Raw genomic sequence first — 16,214 nt, forward strand, 5'->3', positions numbered from 1 at the left:
TGTAGGAAACTCCAAGAATCGTTTTGTGAACATAAATAACAAGCCAGGCGGTTTTTTCCTTCTGAAGCTTGCAGTGGACTGGCTTAGCGCAGGGTAGGGTCTCTTGTGCCATCCTGGGGCAGGGGAAGCCCAGGAGGCCTGCCCTGAGGTCTCTAGAAGCCCTGGTGGGGGGTGGCCACAGTGTGCCCACTGGGGACTAGGAGATATCTCTGGGGCCCCGGGTGGTCCTGACAGCAGCACGGAGAAGCCAGGTGTGGCTTCCCCCCTGGCTGTGGCTCCGACTAGAACACGTGATATTGTCCAGGACGGTGATGGCAGTGGTGGGCTCTGTGTCAGCCCTGCCCCCGCTGTCTGTCATCCTCAGAGGACTTGGAGGCAGGTCCTGCCCTTGTCCTGGGTAGTATGGGCTGGGTGGTGGTCAGACAGTCTCAGCTGCCCGGAGTCAGAGGTTGTGGGGCCGGGGGAGGCCATTGGGCCCAGCTTGAGGTCGGTGCCCTGGCCACCCCGCCAGGCTGCATGGCACCTCCGCGGGAACACCGGTCCCAGTTGCAGAGGACATTCAGTGGTCATTCCCCCTTTGCTACAGAAAACATGGGGTGATGTTGTATCTAATCTCATGTGAATAGATACATTCTTAGAACTTCTAAAAGCTTCAGCTTCCTGTTTGGTATCACTTATTGTTTGAGTTTAGAGTAAAAGCAGTATTCCAATGAGTCTAAAACATACTTGTCATCCAACGCACTGAGGCTCTCACGGCCCAGGGGGCTTTGTCTAATTGCCTGTGACAGTGGCCTGAGGCTCATGCTGGCCAGTGACTCTAAGGTAGCTTGAGTCAAGTCCAGGAAATAGCTGCTCGTCTGTATTTATTTTTATCTCCTTTTAAATGCTTCTTGTATGTATTCATAGTGCATGTGGCAGACACGCAGACCCTGCATGGGACACGCACACAATGCATGTGAAGTCTTTAGGCTTCATGCCTCCTGGAGAACCCCGTCCGAGCCTCCTCCCTCCGGCGTCTGCAGCGTGTGTGCTTCTAGTCTGTTTTAGTTTTGAATGTGGTGAAGATGGATAGGCATAGTCCACACAAACCAAAGTTCTCGATTTTTAGAGCAAAAATTTCAAGATACCTTAAAGGGTGGAGGTTTACGTCAGGCCATGGAAACGCGCCCTGGCCATCCTCTCACTGTGGGCCCCTCCCAGGTGGGCGGCCCCACCCCTCTGAGGACCCTCATCCCGCTGGTTACTCTCGCGCATGTGGGTGCTTAGCGCCCTCTTCTGGCAATTTTCAGGTACTGCAGTTGTTGTGGAAGTGGCTCTTGTCGGGCCAGTCTTAGCAGGTGGACACCTTCAGCTGGTGGGGCTGGTAATCCGGCTGGTGATCAGGTTTATAAATAAGTTAGTGTCTTAACCGGTCAGGTGTTCATTAACTGAGATTAAAGCTCTAAATCTCTATTGCTTTTCATGTTTGAAGCAAGTAGATTTCATTTGTGAAATACATAATTTTCTTTGCCTAATGAAAGACACTCTGAGTTGATTTACAAAGGATGAACTATTAAGAGAGACCAAAACTCCTGCTGAAGCTAACAAATGATCACTCTTCACGGTGGAGCTGGGGACATGATCTGCTCATTGCTCCGCCTGTGGGTATCCCACGTGAAATGCTATCCCATGGCCATAGCTGTGTCTCTGGCCCCCGCCCCCTCGGGGCTCCCTGCAGTCCCACAGAGCCCCAGGTCACCCGCATGGCACTCTGGGAGAGTGCCCGAGGACATTACTTTGATGTTTGTGTGTGTTTGGAAATTGAGAGTGAGATTGGATAGCAGAAGCAGGCCAGCAAGTAACCATGATGCCCGAGTTTATCCCCCGTTTGCAGTTTGATGGCATCTAGTTATTGACTTTGCTTTCAATCTTCTTCATAAAACAGGAGATTTCCTCTGGAAGAGATCCCACTGGATGAAAAGGGAGCAGCTCAATGGCTTCATAAACTGTACCAGGAGAAGGTAAAGGCACACAGCTTTCCCCCTTCAGGAAGAGGTCTCGAGGGGCAGCTGAGCGGGCAGGCAGCTGGCATGGTGACTTCCTCTGGAGTCAGAAGTGCTGTGCAGTTATCAAATACTTATTTCTAATCCTTTTTTCTTAGCTTTTTTATTAACAAACTAGAGAAAAGTATAAAGGGTAACATAATGGTTATATAACCCTGGCCGATAACATTTTATCACATTTGTTTCATTTTTTTCATGTAAAAGAAAGTATAGATATATAATAGATGTATGTGTGTATGTGTGTGATTTAATATACGAGACACGATACAGATGACATCAAAAGGTTCTTAAGACCACACCCAGCCCCACCTCTTTTCCCACAGTACACCTCACCCTTGACTCTTGCTTCCGGTTTATTTTAGATACACAAACATACAGGACACTAGCTTTTTGTTTTCAGTGTTGTGGGAGGCTTAGATAATCAGAAAATCCTTCCAGTAATAACAAATACCCTTGAAATGCATTGATGAGCTCTCAAGAAAATAAGGGAAATCTCTAAGGAATCAAAATAAGGAGATGGGACTGAAAACCCAGGGTAAGCCTGTGGGCTGCCACTGCCATCCCCTCCGGGTGGAGTTTGCTGGTCCCCTTACCCCAAAGTCTTGAGTCTTAATGCCTACCTGGAGAAAGAAGGTAAAGGTTTGACTTCATTCAAGGCAGAAGTTAGAACTGAAAACTCTACAAACAGCTGGGACCCTCTGAGACTTCCACCCTCACAAAGGTTAAACTGGAAAAGCGTTTGCCTGCCAGCACAGGGAAGTGACTCTGACGCTTCCTTCTCTTGGTCTCAAAAAGGTCCCCCTGGTAATTCATAATTACAGGTGTGACAGCAAACAGGTTTGTGGTTTGCATTTATACAACAACATAGTTCAAAAAGAGAAAAGACAAAATATCAACATAAAAAGTGGTTCCAGGAAAATCTCTCTAGAGATCCTGAGAGAAGTACATGCAAAACTGGAAGAACATGACTGCAGGCCTAAGCTGCCCAAGATGTCCTCAGATAAAATTGTGCTGGAGATGAGCTCAGAGCCAGAATCCACCACGGGCTCCACGACAGGCAAACAGGCAATAGTTAAATCCTCCAAAAGCCTCAGCTACTGAGACAATCACGCAGAAACTAAAATTAGTATGTTTGAAATGAGTAAGCACAAAAGAAAGAACTGAAAAGGGAAGAGCAAGACCTAGGCAAAAACAAGTCAGATTTGAGAAAAACCAGGCAGGATTTATGGGCATAAGAAATCTAGTCACTGACAGTAAAATCTTAACAGGGGAAATAGATACAGCTGAAGAGAGAATTAATAAACTGTAAGATTTAGGAGAAACTGCTCAGAATGCAGCACAGAGGAAGTAGACCTATGAAAAGAAAGTCAAAAGACACAAAGCACGGACTGAGAGGCCCAATAGATAACTGTTAGAAGGTCCAGAATGAGAAGGTAGAAAGAATGGAGAGGAGCAGCTTCAGGGATGATAACCGTAAAACTTGTAGAATTGGCTAACATGGATTTCATCAGGTTCAAGAAATACAAGTCTGGGATAGGATAAATAACAGTAAGCTTACCGGGGTAGCCTGTTAGCTCAGCTGGTCAGAGTGCGGTGCTCTTAACAACAAGGTTGCCGGTTCCATCCCCACATGGGCCACTGAGAGCTGCGGCCTCCACAACTAGATTGAAACAACTACTTGACTTGGAGCTGATGGGTCCTGGAAAAAACACACTTAAAATAAGTAAAAGTTTTAAAAAACAGATACTTATCTCTACTTGGCAATGAAATTGCAGAACACCATAGACAAAAAGACGATCTGAGAATAAAGAACCATTTACTAACAATTGTCACCCCAATAAACTTTAATTTAAAAGAAAAAGAATAAATAACCAGAGAGAAAAGACATACTGCCCACAAAGGAATTGGTCATATCTCTTACTATGTATCAGAATCTCTTCTAAAGTCTTACACGTTTTATCCTGTTAATAATCATACACATACACATACATTATACATGCATACACGTGTACGCATACACACAAAATGGAGTAAATTCAGAGAGAGTAGAACAAAGAAAAGAATAAAAATAGCATAAATTATTTCTTTAAAAATATTACAAAACAGAAAGCCTTGGGCAAGACTGGCTAATTACAGGAGAAGGGGAATAAAAAAAGTGACTCGACCAAAGAACAGGAAGTGAAAATAATATGCAAGCAGTAGGACTAGCTTTATGCTCACACCTTTGAAAACTTAGATAAAACGTATCATTTCCAAGAACAGTATCACTCTCCAGAAGAAAACAGAAACCTAAATTAAAAATAAATAGGACATATACATCATGTAAACAGACAGGCAGAAGATGTGTGTGCTCCCTTGCAAAGGAGAATAGCTCTCCGAATCTGGGTCAGGTTTTAAAGTCTGAAACGGACACAAAGTGATGTTTGCTTGTAGCAGTATTTATTTACCAGGAAATGAGAAGTAACCTAAAAGTGTATGAGGAAATAGATACATTGTATATGTATATTCATTTGCTGGGATTCAGTTAAAATAAATGAACTACATATTAGCAACCAACATAACTGACTCTCTAGAAAATAATGTGTGAAAAAAGCAGATTGCAGTATGTGTCACTGGGGTTCCAGCTTGCTAAGTGTGGTCCTGTTCAAATGTCTACAGTCATACCTAGTGTTTGTTTAAATGGGACCTCATGGTACGTAGATATCAGCAGTGCACCCCTTGTTAACACGTCCTGTGTGGTGGCGTGGACACGTCTGTTCTGTTAGGTGTCCCCTTTCTCAGCCAGTGCATGCTTGGTGTTTACAACATGTCCCTGTCCCACGGCTGACGGTCCCCTGACAGCGTCACCTTCCCCACGTCTTCACCAGCTCCTCTCTCCATGGTCATTAGCCTACAGGAATGGAGGAAGGAAGAGTGAAATAACTTTCTGTGGCTATCACCCAGCAAGTCATGCCCCCCTACCCCCTGCCCTTAGATGATGAGTGATGAGGTGACAGTGCCCATCTGCCAGGCACAGACTCATTATTTTCCTGGGAAACGTGCCACGTCAGAAGGTTTGTATCCTTTCAAGCTTTTCATGCAAGCAGCCAAGGTTCTCCGTGAATGTCCCGCTAGCCTCATTCCCTGCCTGCAGTGCACGGTTCATCCACTTGATATGTGTGGCACTTGTGCAGGTGGCTGTGTTTCACTGTCAGCATGCTCCCTCGTGTTAACAGGACAGCGTGTCGAGCCCCACTCTTCTGTGGATTCTTATAGGACGCCTTGCAGGAGATGTATAACCAGGAAGGCGTGTTCCCAGGGGAGCAGTTCAAACCGGCCCGAAGGCCCTGGACGCTCCTGAACTTCCTGTTCTGGGCCACCGTCCTGCTGTCGCCTCTGTTCAGCTTCGCCTTGGGCGTCTTTGCGAGTGGCTCTCCCCTCCTGATCCTGACGTTCCTGGGCTTTGTCGGGGCAGGTAAGGAGCGGACGATCACTCAGCTCGAGGTCAGGCCTCGAGGCGTCCTGGAGTCGGGCATCCAACCAGAGCCTCTCAGGCCTCGGAGAGCGGGCTCTGGCCACTCCGTTGTGGACGCCATCTGCTCTGTGGGGACAGGCTGAGCGGGTGAGGGAGGAGGGGCGTGGGTCGGCCTGCACCCCCACAGGAAGTCGGAGGCCAGATGTCGGGCGTCCCCCCAATAACGAGCTCTCCAGTTGATGGCAAAGCGGTCCGTCTAACCTCACCTTTCTCCTGTTTTAAAGCTTCCTTTGGAGTCCGCCGACTAATAGGAGTAACTGAAATAGAAAAAGGCTCCAGCTACGGAAACCAAGAATTTAAGAAAAAGGAATAATTAGTGGCTGTGATCGAACACGCATAACGTGATGGTGGCATCCAGTTAACTCAATTAAAAACAGCAACACACACAGAGCGGAGAAACAGACACTTAGAAACTATTTTTCTTATTAACTGGTGACTAATATTAACCAATAAACTTGAGCCAAGAGTAAAGAAATCAGAAGGCCTGCAGGATGGAGCCCATCGCAGCACACCTGCAGGGCCCGTGTGCCACCTGGGAGAGCTGTGAGGAGGGCGGCGTCTGCCCTGGGGGGTGGCTTCTGGGGGACTGGTCTCACCTGAGCCATCTCTCAAAGACGCTGCTGGCCAGAGAGAGCCTCTGACGCTTTCTCTTCTTACACTTAGGCCCTGTTTTGTTTTTTATCTGTGATTTTGGGAACGCGCCCTAGCCCCTCGCCTCTTCCCCTGCACCCTCAGCAAAGTCCCTTCAGGATTCTTCCCCTGTCCTGCTGGGAACGATGTCACAGGGTCCCCAGCCCCCAATGTGACCTGCACCTTTGCTTCCAGACGGTGGGGTGGGGGCACCATGGAGAAAGATGTCTTGGTGATAAGCACACACTGGATGTCACGTGGACTGGAGCCCCACTCCACGTCCCACCCGATCCTGGGCGTAAATACCTGAGAACTGGTGAAGCGTGGTGTTCCTGCCTGCCCAGTCTCCACTCCTTCTCCCTGCAGCCATTGGACTGCAGTCCCTGGGCTGGCAGCTGCGGAGGCCAGGCTGGGCAGGCACCCTTGCCCCCAGCAACAGGGAGCCCAGAGGCGCTGAGTGTGCTGGAGCGAGACCCCTGCCCACAGTCCCCGGGACTCATGGAGGCTTCTTAAAAAGGAATGTCACCCTCAAACCTCTGTCTTCTAAAGGTGGTTGGAGACTTAGCACAGAGCTTGTCGGCTTGTAGAGATTTTATTTTTATAGTTGATGGCTCTCAAGTTTAGAGGTGGAGAGCTTTCCACCCTCCTTGCCACCCTCCCTTCCCCAGGCAGGCACGTGTGTCCCCAGGGAGGGCCTGCCAGGCTCTGAGCAGACCTGTGGCCTCTCTGCCTGGCGTGCCCAGCAGGCAGCTAGTTCGTACTCCACTCCTCCTGCCGCAGGGGTTCTCCAAGCTTGTCTTATGTGCTCACAGTGTCCCTTCGGCCGTAGCACTAGTGGGAGGCATTTATCCTGCATATGGAGGTGTGTTTAATGCACCCAGGGCCTGGGGCAGGAGGAGTGGGCACATGCTACACACAGGCCTCTCCCCCCGCCCCCCTTGTGGCTCAGCTATCATTCCACTGTAAACCCACCTGCAGTGGACTTTCTCCTTAGACTTTCAACTGGTTTTTTAAAGTCACATTCCCCTCATGTTTTTTAGCAAGGGGAAGAAAAATAATGAGTGTTCTCTCTGATACACTGTAACCAGCATTCTGAGTAGAGGCAGGTTGAATTTTCTAGGAAAACAGATGGAAGCACGGACAAAATTATAAACTAAATTGGAAAAATAATTATGCATTGGCCCTAAGTGTTTTGGGAAGATTTATCGGACGGCATAAATTCTTTATAACAATGACACTGCTGAATTTTAGGTGTGGTAACTGACGGAGGGACGCCTACAGAAAAATGTCCTACAAGCAAGGGTGGGTAAACACAATTCCTTGTGAGGCTAAAGCAAAACAGCATCAAAATGCTTTTGTTTCAGGAGTGCCTGCCTCTGCCCTTGAAGGCTATCTGTCCACTCCCCCTGGGGTGAGCAGCTACCGTAGTGTTTCTTTGTCTTCCCAGAACATTCAGCTCATCTGTCTTTCTGTGTGTTTATCTATGTCATTGGCTAAGTCACTATACTTAAGTCTTAAAGGAAAAAGGTGGAAGGGTACTACCATGCACGATATCGTACTGCGTTATCGGAAAATGCAAATTTAGGTCTTTAACCACTAAATTAACCACTTAGTTAGTCCTTGTTGCCCAGATAAGTTCCCTCCCCTTAAAATGAACACATAGTATATGAATTCTGTGTCTAGTCGGTGCGGGCTCCTCCGTAAATGAAGACTGAGACAAGGGTGTAGGTTTTAAATCTCAGTGATTCCTTCTGATTTAACACGGATCAGTTCATGCATTGAACACGGAGCCCTTTGGGAGCAATAAAAACTACGCCATGAATGTTCGGGCTTTCTTTTTTTTTTCCCCTTGCAGAATAGTGCTTTTCTTTATTCTTTTCCTTTACACCCCACTACTGAGCTGCATGTGTCGCTGATGTTGTCGTGTCAAGTTCAGGATGAGTATTTGGACAGGCTGGGCGAGTCAGTGTTGCCAGTGTGCATTCTAGTCCTGGAGTCTAGGATGCCCTCCTCATGTAGCCCTGGGTCTGACAAGGGAGAGGAGATGTTTGCTGACCCTCTGCTGGGGAAGGTATTTGCTGATCTTTGCTGCTGGGGGAGATGTTTGCTGACCCTCTGTTGGGGGAGGTGTTTGCTGATCTTTGCTGCTGGGGGAGGTATTTGCTGATCTTTGCTGCTGGGGGAGGTGTTTGCTGACCCTCTGTAGGGGGGAGGTGTTTGCTGACCCTCTGCTGGGGGAGGTGTTTGCTGACCCTCTACGGGGTGGGGGGCGGTGTTTGCTGATCTTTGCTGCTGGGGGACGTGTTTGCTGACCCTCTGCTGGGGGAGGTGTTTGCTGACCCTCTGCTGGGGGAGGTGTTTGCTGACCCTCTGCTGGGGAGGTGTTTGCTGACCCTCTGCTGGGGAGGTGTTTGCTGACCCTCTGCTGGGGGAGGTGTTTGCTGACCCTCTGTTGGGGGAGGTGTTTGCTGACCCTCTGCTGGGGGAGGTGTTTGCTGACCCTCTGCTGGGGAGGTGTTTGCTGACCCTCTGCTGGGGAGGTGTTTGCTGACCCTCTGCTGGGGGAGGTGTTTGCTGACCCTCTGCTGGGGAGGTGTTTGCTGACCCTCTGCTGGGGGAGGTGTTTGCTGACCCTCTGCTGGGGGAGGTGTTTGCTGACCCTCTGCTGGGGGAGGTGTTTGCTGACCCTCTGTTGGGGGAGGTGTTTGCTGACCCTCTGCTGGGGGAGGTGTTTGCTGACCCTCTGCTGGGGAGGTGTTTGCTGACCCTCTGCTGGGGAGGTGTTTGCTGACCCTCTGCTGGGGGAGGTGTTTGCTGACCCTCTGCTGGGGGAGGTGTTTGCTGACCCTCTGCGGGGGGGGGTGGGAGAGGTGTTTGCTGACTATCGTTGCTGGGCAGGCTCTGGTACTTGCAGTCTGACTCCAGAGCCAGCCCCCGCTCCTGCTGGGATGCACAGAGAGAAGGTCCCTTTCCATGAGTGATGGACAGGCTGAGTTCCGAGCCTGGGGGACCAATGGTCGCATGTTTCTCATCAGGCCCAGGCTCCACTGTCAGGCCCCAGGTTCTGTGTCCTTTGTCACCTTTTATGCTTGTGTTCCCCCTGCCCAGTGAGTGGAGTTTGGCTTGTGGGCCCTCCCTGTGTATCTGGCTGGGGAAAGGGCCACAGATTTGGGGCCCCCTCTGGGGAGTTCCAGGGGCTTCAGAGGTGCCTGTGGTCGTCCATGGTGATTCTGTAGCAGCTGCCGGCACCTGGAGACTCTGTTTCCCTCTCTAGGGTCTTTCAGGTACCACTGTGAGCAGTGAATGGGCCTACTGTGTGCAAGTGAGCAGACGCTGGGGAGAGCCTGGGCTAGTCCGAGGGGACACGTGTCAAAAACCCGTGAACACTGTCTTTATGCCCTCTTTTTCTACACATTGGAGCCTAGTGGAGGGTTTGAAATGGCTGCCCACTGACAAAGTTTGAACACAGAGAAAGCAGTGGCCCTGGTCACTGGTGCGTGGTGACAGACACTAGATGCACAGCCCTGTTGGAGGTGCTCTGTCATCCCCGCCCTCAAGAAGCACAGAGTCTCGTTAAGAGATGAGCTGAGTGTGCACACCACTAAGTGACATAAAGCGACAATGTCAGTAGCACCTTGTGAAATGGACGCAGGTGTGATCCTCCGCTCTGAATCGTCTCGTCCGTGCCTGTCGCGCCCTCCGTGCACCGTGCAGGAGGACTTCCCTTACCCCCGTTGGGTTATTGAGCGTGAAGCCGATCTGCAGAGAAGCGTGCGCCCAGTCACATGCGGCCATGCCCACGCCCATGTGACGACTGATTTGGGTCAGATTTGGGGCGAAGAATAAGGAACTCTCTGCATGTTGCTTTGTGTCCACCCGAGATGCCCATAGGACAAGCCAAATAGAATCTTTTCAGCCCAGCTGACTTCTTGCAGCTGAATTATTCATCCCTGTGAGTGACCCCTGCTGCGACTTTCTCACCAGTAGTGCATGCTTCCCCCGGCATGCAACACTCAGCGTTCAGTGGTGTGACGCGGCTTCTACTCTGCCCGCCTGCCATGTAACCAGGCTTAAGGTCGAAACAGTGGGCCATCATGTCCGCCTGCCTTCTCTCTGGAAACAGCACACCCTCGGCCCACCTGCCTGCCCCTTTGTCTAGTGAGTTAGCTCCTAAAGCCACGGCCAGCCTCTCCAAACACGTGGGCTTGGGCCGGGTGCCACCCACTCGGACCGGCCACGCTTTGTCCCAAACCCTGCATGGGGCTGCCAGGGTGCATGCGGACATTCGGGTTTCACATTCTTGCATATCAGGGCCAGGGTGCAGAAACACAGGGGCAGTTTTGGGGTAGAAGATGTCACACTGTGTTCTGCCTGATTGAGGGGGTGGACACATGTGAATTAAGTTTTAGCACAAGCATTTGCCGCTAGCTGATTCAGTGAAAATGGTGGCATTCTTCCAAACCACTCGGGAAATAAAAGGACAAGGTCACTTTCAGGGAACCCGGGAAGTTACCAGAGAAGCTGACATCAGTCAGCCCCAGCGGCAGCCGCGCGTTCTTCTCAAAGACAATTGAATTGCTTTAAATTTTTAAGCTTTTTAATAACGAGTTCACCTGGAGTTTTCTTTTCTCGTAAACTTTCAGTTTCTTAACTTTTTGTTGTAAAAAGTATTTGGACAGAAGTCAAACTGTGAATGAGATACTGAAATGCACTAAATTGTATTAAATTAAACTGGAGTTACTTGATACAATGAAGAAATGCATCTGATCTACTTGTATTTATTGTCTCAGAATTGTACGTTGTGACAATCAAATGTTACTTGCCTAAATGCCAGAAATTCAACTGGCGTCTTAATCACAAAGATCATCAGCAAGTACTGTATCGTAAATTAATCATTAATCATGAGGATCTGGCTTCTGAATCACAAAGACCGCCAGCAAGTAATGGATCATAAACTAATCATGGATCATAAAGGTCTGTTAGCAAGTGCTGTCACTGTAAATGAAAATCTCTTTGGAAAACCACACAAACCATTGACTCACATGCGTGTGACAGACATTGGGGTCTTTTTCTATTGTTGACAATCTGCCATACTTGACCGTTGGCCAGTTTCAAGGGGTGATACATTGTATACAGGGTGCAAATATGTTATACAGACGTTCCCTTTTGTACACTTCATTTTTACAAGTTTGCTACTCACAAGCTTTATGGAGTTGAGTCTAGCGGTATTTTTGGTCTATAGGAGGCTGGTGGGGAGAGCTCACTTAGACCTTAAAAGCCTGTGTCCCAAAAAAAACTGACTGTGTTTGCCATGCTCTGTGAAGACCATTTTGTACACGGGCGTGCGTGAGCCCTGCCTGAGTGGCGGTATTTTGTAGATAAAATGCTGCAGGCATCATACTTGTTTATTAAAATTGCTGCTATGAAAGAGAGGGATAAAATATCCCCAGTATAAGCGAAAGTGACTGTCTGCCTCCTTCTGTTCCTTTCTTTCTAGTCTGCATAGATTTTCCCCAGGGGAAGTTAAGGACCTCGGGCACTTCCTGGCCTGTGGGGTTGTCACCTGCACTGGCAGCTCCTGTGCGCTTTGCAAGCCTCTCCTTTTCATGCCCGTTGCCTATGGAGGGGACGTGGACGAGGAGCGCCACCATCTGGCGAAAGCCAGGGAGCAAATCAGTTGGTGCAAAAAGCGTGCGAAATGACTGCCTCAAAATGGGTATAAAAGCCATCAAGGACAGACGGGTTTCCACATAGGCATGTGTGCGTCACCAAGTATTCTTTTGTAAAAAATTCATTCTGTGGAGAAAACTAAGGACCCCTTTCTCTTATCAAGAAAAGAACTCTTGTTAGAACCAAGAGCTATTCAGGGTCTCATTTGTCTGTCTGCGGAAAATAAATGAAGCTCAAAGAATCCAGGTGTCACTTATGCTCTGGGAACCGCCGCCGTGGTGACACGCTTCTCTGCTGCATGCCTTCTGGTTCCAGCGGCACTGGTGGGAGTGGGCAGGGCCCATGTCCATGCTCAGCTCAGCCTGAGAACTGGAAAGGCCAGCTCAGACGGCATTCTGGAAAGTCCTACATCTAGCCACGACTTATTTTTAAAAATACATCTTGAGGTCAGATCATATATGTACCAGCAGGTGCACACGCACACATGCCCCCACGTGCCCGCACATGCACACAAACGCACAGAGGTGTGTGATTTGGGTAATGTGATGTAGGAGATGAAACCGAAGGGTACTGGCAGGGCTTGGTCAGACCCTTGTCTCCTACGCACACAGCTGTGCTTCACTTGTGCACTTGTCCTGTGGAAATGAGTGTCCACGAGCAGACACAAGTGGCTGTGGGAGACACCCTTGGACCCACCACCCGAGTCACAGACATTGGGACACCCAGGCGACGGGCCCAGCTTAATTCTGGGGCCCGCCTACTTCTGACTCTGCTGGGGGCACTTGGTATGTAAGAGTCAGCCCCCAGCCACCTGACGTGATGAGAAGTGAGTGTGAGCACGCACATACACACGTGCACTTCACACCTGCATGCATCCATGCACATGCACACATGTGCCTATACACAACACATGTGCAAAAACGCATGTGTATACCACATGTGCACACAAACCCATGTGGGCACACACTTGCATGCACACACGTGTCTACACGTGCACCCACATGCATGTACACATACCTTACACATGTGTACATACACACCTCAAAGAGTAAGGGGAAGGGAAAGAAATAGATTGTCTTGTGACATCTCAGTGGAGCTGACCGTGTCACTTGATCCAGCTGCGCCCCACCAGGCAGTGGGGAGAACGTTACACCCACAGGAACATCTACTGGGGGCAGGTTTTGTGGAAAGTGGACAGAAAGTATGGAATGTATGGAACATGTGACATAGGAGGTATGGGGTGTGTTTTCAGTCCCCCCAAGGGAGAATCCTTCATGTAGCTGGAGGGGTTCCCCCGCCATGTGGACTGGAGCCTGACCCCCTGAGATCACGCTGTGGAGTCTAGTGAGTCCCTCAGAGTGCCTTCTAGAAGGATGTCTTGCCGAACAGGGTGTGTAAGCCTGTGGCAAGAGATGACTGGTCCGTCCAGGGCAATACCCAGCACTGTCGCAGCCCCGACCCCCGGCCCCACAGGCCCAGAATGTGAGGTGAGGCCCTAGGAGTCAGAAGAGGGGCTCCTGGGGACCCCAGAGCACTCTGAACCAGAAGGTGTGTGCAGGAGCCTGGGGGTGAGTTTGGAGACAAGCAAACGCTAAATGACCTTAAAGGGGGGCTGCGGTAGGGGGAGGGGAGAGCAGTTCTACCCAGGGTGTCCAGACTGTTTGCAAAGCTATTGCAAGATCTAAGGGCCCCCCAGGGGTGCAGCTTGAGGGGGGGGCTCTCCTTCCTTCTGCCTCCTGTCATGGGGGAACGTGAGCCCAGACCGTGTGCCAGGGGTCAGTCCTAAAGCGATTCAGGGTGCTGGCAGCGGCAGAGCTGGGGTGTGCCTCCGCCCAGGCTGACTGAAGGTGCCGCACGCCTGCCCTGGGGTTTCTTTCATCCAGCTTCTGCCTGGACTTCAGTCGCTACTGAGGACCAGCAAGGTGCTGGAACACAGATTCTCCACAGACATTGTTTTACAGGGTCTCACTTCCTGGTAACGCCTTCTGACGACGTCCACCTGCCCAGGACTTCGTAAGAAACCTGACCCATGGGGCCAGCCCAAGGCCATCAGATGTACCCTTCTACAAAACAGGGAGGTGGCTGCCACCTCCAGTGACCCTGCCATCCGGATACAACGCAGACACTGTGCATCTTGGGATGCGACCTTGAGTGCTGAAGACAGCCGAGCAGGCGTGAATTGTCGCCAGTCCTCCTGCTGAAACCCTCTGCTGCTGCCCCCAACTGGAAAACAGTGGGGAGGGGGCCCAACCCGCGGTGTCCCCTTGACCAGCGAAAGGCTTGGTGCTGAAGGAGGTGGAGCTGTGGCCCACAGTGAGGCTTGGCTTTGTTGGCGAGTGCGCTACACGTGGCGCCCGCCTCCCGGGGCCCCACATGACTGTCGGGTTTGGAGGGGATCCTGCCAGCAGGGGTGAGGAGCTGGAGTCCAGAATGCAGCTCCTGGCCCTCCCTCACCTATTTCCCCCAGACAGAGTTCCTAAAACCCTTGGAATTTCCTAAGTGGTAAGAGCACTGGTTGCCTGTTTTATCCCAATGAGGGGACTCTGGGTGGCTCCTGGATGAGGGCTGTCACCAGAAGGACCAAGCCCTGATTAGAAGCTGGGACATCCCAGCCCCGCCTCCACCCTCCAGAGGGCAGAGGGGCTGGCGGTGGAGGTGATGGTCCATCACGCCTACGAGAGGAAGCCTCCGTAACATCCCAACAGTACGGGGTTCAGGGAGCTTCCGGTGGGTGGACACATCCGCGCCCCAGGAGGGTGAGGCAGCCCTGGGCTGAGGCAGGCCTCCCTTCCCACCAGGAGCGTGCCAGCCCAGCTCCACAGCTGTCTGTCACCTTTGGTCTGGAGCTCCTGGTCATCCTGCCAGGACCCCTTGGGCCGACTGACCCCTGAGGGAGGCCTTCAGTCCCCACAGAACTGGGCCGAGGCCCGCGGTGGCTTGGCCAGGACAGCCAGCCAGACCCTCAGAGCTGCAGCCTTCACACATTGCTCCCATGTTCCCCGAAAGGATGCAGGGAGAAACTGGATTTTCTCTTAATAACCATTAAATACTCAGAACATTCAAAACAAAGCATTTATTACATGTGGTCCTGAGCCAGCCAAGTTCTGAGGAGCATATTATACACTTAGCATTGAGATAATACATGAGCCATTGATTTTGAGCAACTCGGCCATGGACGCATCTGTTTTAGGCTGTCAGGCGACCATGGCTGCCCCTCTCGGGGTGGGGGCTGCGCAGCGCGCTTGGGCTCAGAACCACATCCGGCACTGCCCGCTGCATCTCAGGTGAGCAAGGACTTGGGTGCAGGTGGCCCCAAGGAGGGGGCAGGGGCGTGGGGAGGGTGAGGAGAAGAGGCCAAGGAGCCGCGGCCATGCCTGTCAGGCGCTGGTTGTCTTGTGCCTCAGCCCCGCCGGGCCCGTCAGGAGCCACGCACGATGAACTCTGAGCAAGGGGAGGTTGGCACGTTTACCCCCCGACTGGGTGCAGGGCGACCTGCTGGTGCCAATTCCCCGGCGCTTCCTGCCGGTTGCTCTGGGCCCCTGGAGAAGGTCCTGGGCCTGGGGCAGGAGAGTGGAGGCCCTGAACGTCCCAGAGGTAGGACCTTCCAGTGCCTGGCTGTCCCGTTGCAGTCCAATCAGAGTGAGCTGAGGGCAAGTGGCCTGGGGCTTCCCACACAGCTGGTCTTCGTGTACCACGCAGGCGCTGTGACTGGACAGTTTTCATGGTACCACTGAGGTGGGAAGAGACGCGTGGAAACCTGGGTTAGCGACACCACCCTTCTGCCTATTCCAGTGAAGTTTTGGTGCCTTGGAGGTCGGCATTCTGGTTGGCCCAGCCCTTAACCGGCCCTTCCCTTCCACCCTCCTCTTCTACCCGTCACCCCGGTGTTAGATATGCCAGGACTGGCACCAGAAGCATTGGCCCTGCTCCCAAGGGCTAAGCCAGGCCACAACTGGCTCCCGCCACCAGCATGGGGGTGGCTCCCTGGGCTTGAGAACAGCTCAGAAAGGGGGGTGAAGGACAGATGAGGGCCTCCAGCAAGATGGTCACTCTGGACTCCACCTCCCACCCCCAGTGAACAGGGACAGGAGAGAGATATGCTTGGGCGTGGACAGGCTTCTTGGTGGGGGTGGGAGGTGGGCTCCGGAGTGATAACCTCAGCTTGAAAGGAGAGAGTGAGAATCCAGGCTGTGAGAAAGCCAAAAGAAAAGGCAACTGACCTAAAAATAGATAGGCACAGTGAACAGAATGTCCAGAAATGCCAGCCGCATCTCCAGGTTTCGTTTCATCATGGCTAATTATTTAAGTCACATAATGCAGAATGAAACCTGGGAAGAGCCTCCAGTCCTGTATAGGTG

At 51.3% G+C, this 16,214-nt stretch overlaps 1 protein-coding gene and 1 long non-coding RNA gene across 7 annotated transcripts in view; both read left to right on the plus strand.

Annotated features, from left to right (window-relative positions):
• AGPAT3 (1-acylglycerol-3-phosphate O-acyltransferase 3) overlaps positions 1 to 12,097 on the plus strand; it is a 97,776-nt gene extending 85,679 nt beyond the window's left edge. For 5 of the 6 annotated variants that reach the window (XM_033129673.1, XM_033129691.1, XM_033129677.1 and 2 more), the window contains exons 7-9: positions 1,925 to 2,000; positions 5,298 to 5,496; positions 11,684 to 12,097. In XM_033129673.1, the coding sequence (XP_032985564.1) occupies positions 1,925 to 2,000; positions 5,298 to 5,496; positions 11,684 to 11,940 (532 nt within the window). In that variant the 3' untranslated portion in view covers positions 11,941 to 12,097. Of the gene's footprint in view, positions 1 to 1,924; positions 2,001 to 5,297; positions 5,497 to 5,780; positions 6,042 to 11,683 lie in introns of those variants that run through there. The other variant, XM_033129710.1, reaches the window with a different exon arrangement.
• LOC117035739 (uncharacterized) lies at positions 7,754 to 10,664 on the plus strand. Its single transcript, XR_004425265.1, has 2 exons — positions 7,754 to 8,487; positions 8,542 to 10,664. It is a non-coding gene; the product is annotated as an uncharacterized LOC117035739 (long non-coding RNA).
• Positions 12,098 to 16,214: the final 4,117 nt, after the last annotated feature.

The sequence above is a fragment of the Rhinolophus ferrumequinum genome, chromosome 2 (assembly GCF_004115265.2).
Source record: "Rhinolophus ferrumequinum isolate MPI-CBG mRhiFer1 chromosome 2, mRhiFer1_v1.p, whole genome shotgun sequence".
Classification (NCBI taxonomy): domain Eukaryota; kingdom Metazoa; phylum Chordata; class Mammalia; order Chiroptera; family Rhinolophidae; genus Rhinolophus; species Rhinolophus ferrumequinum.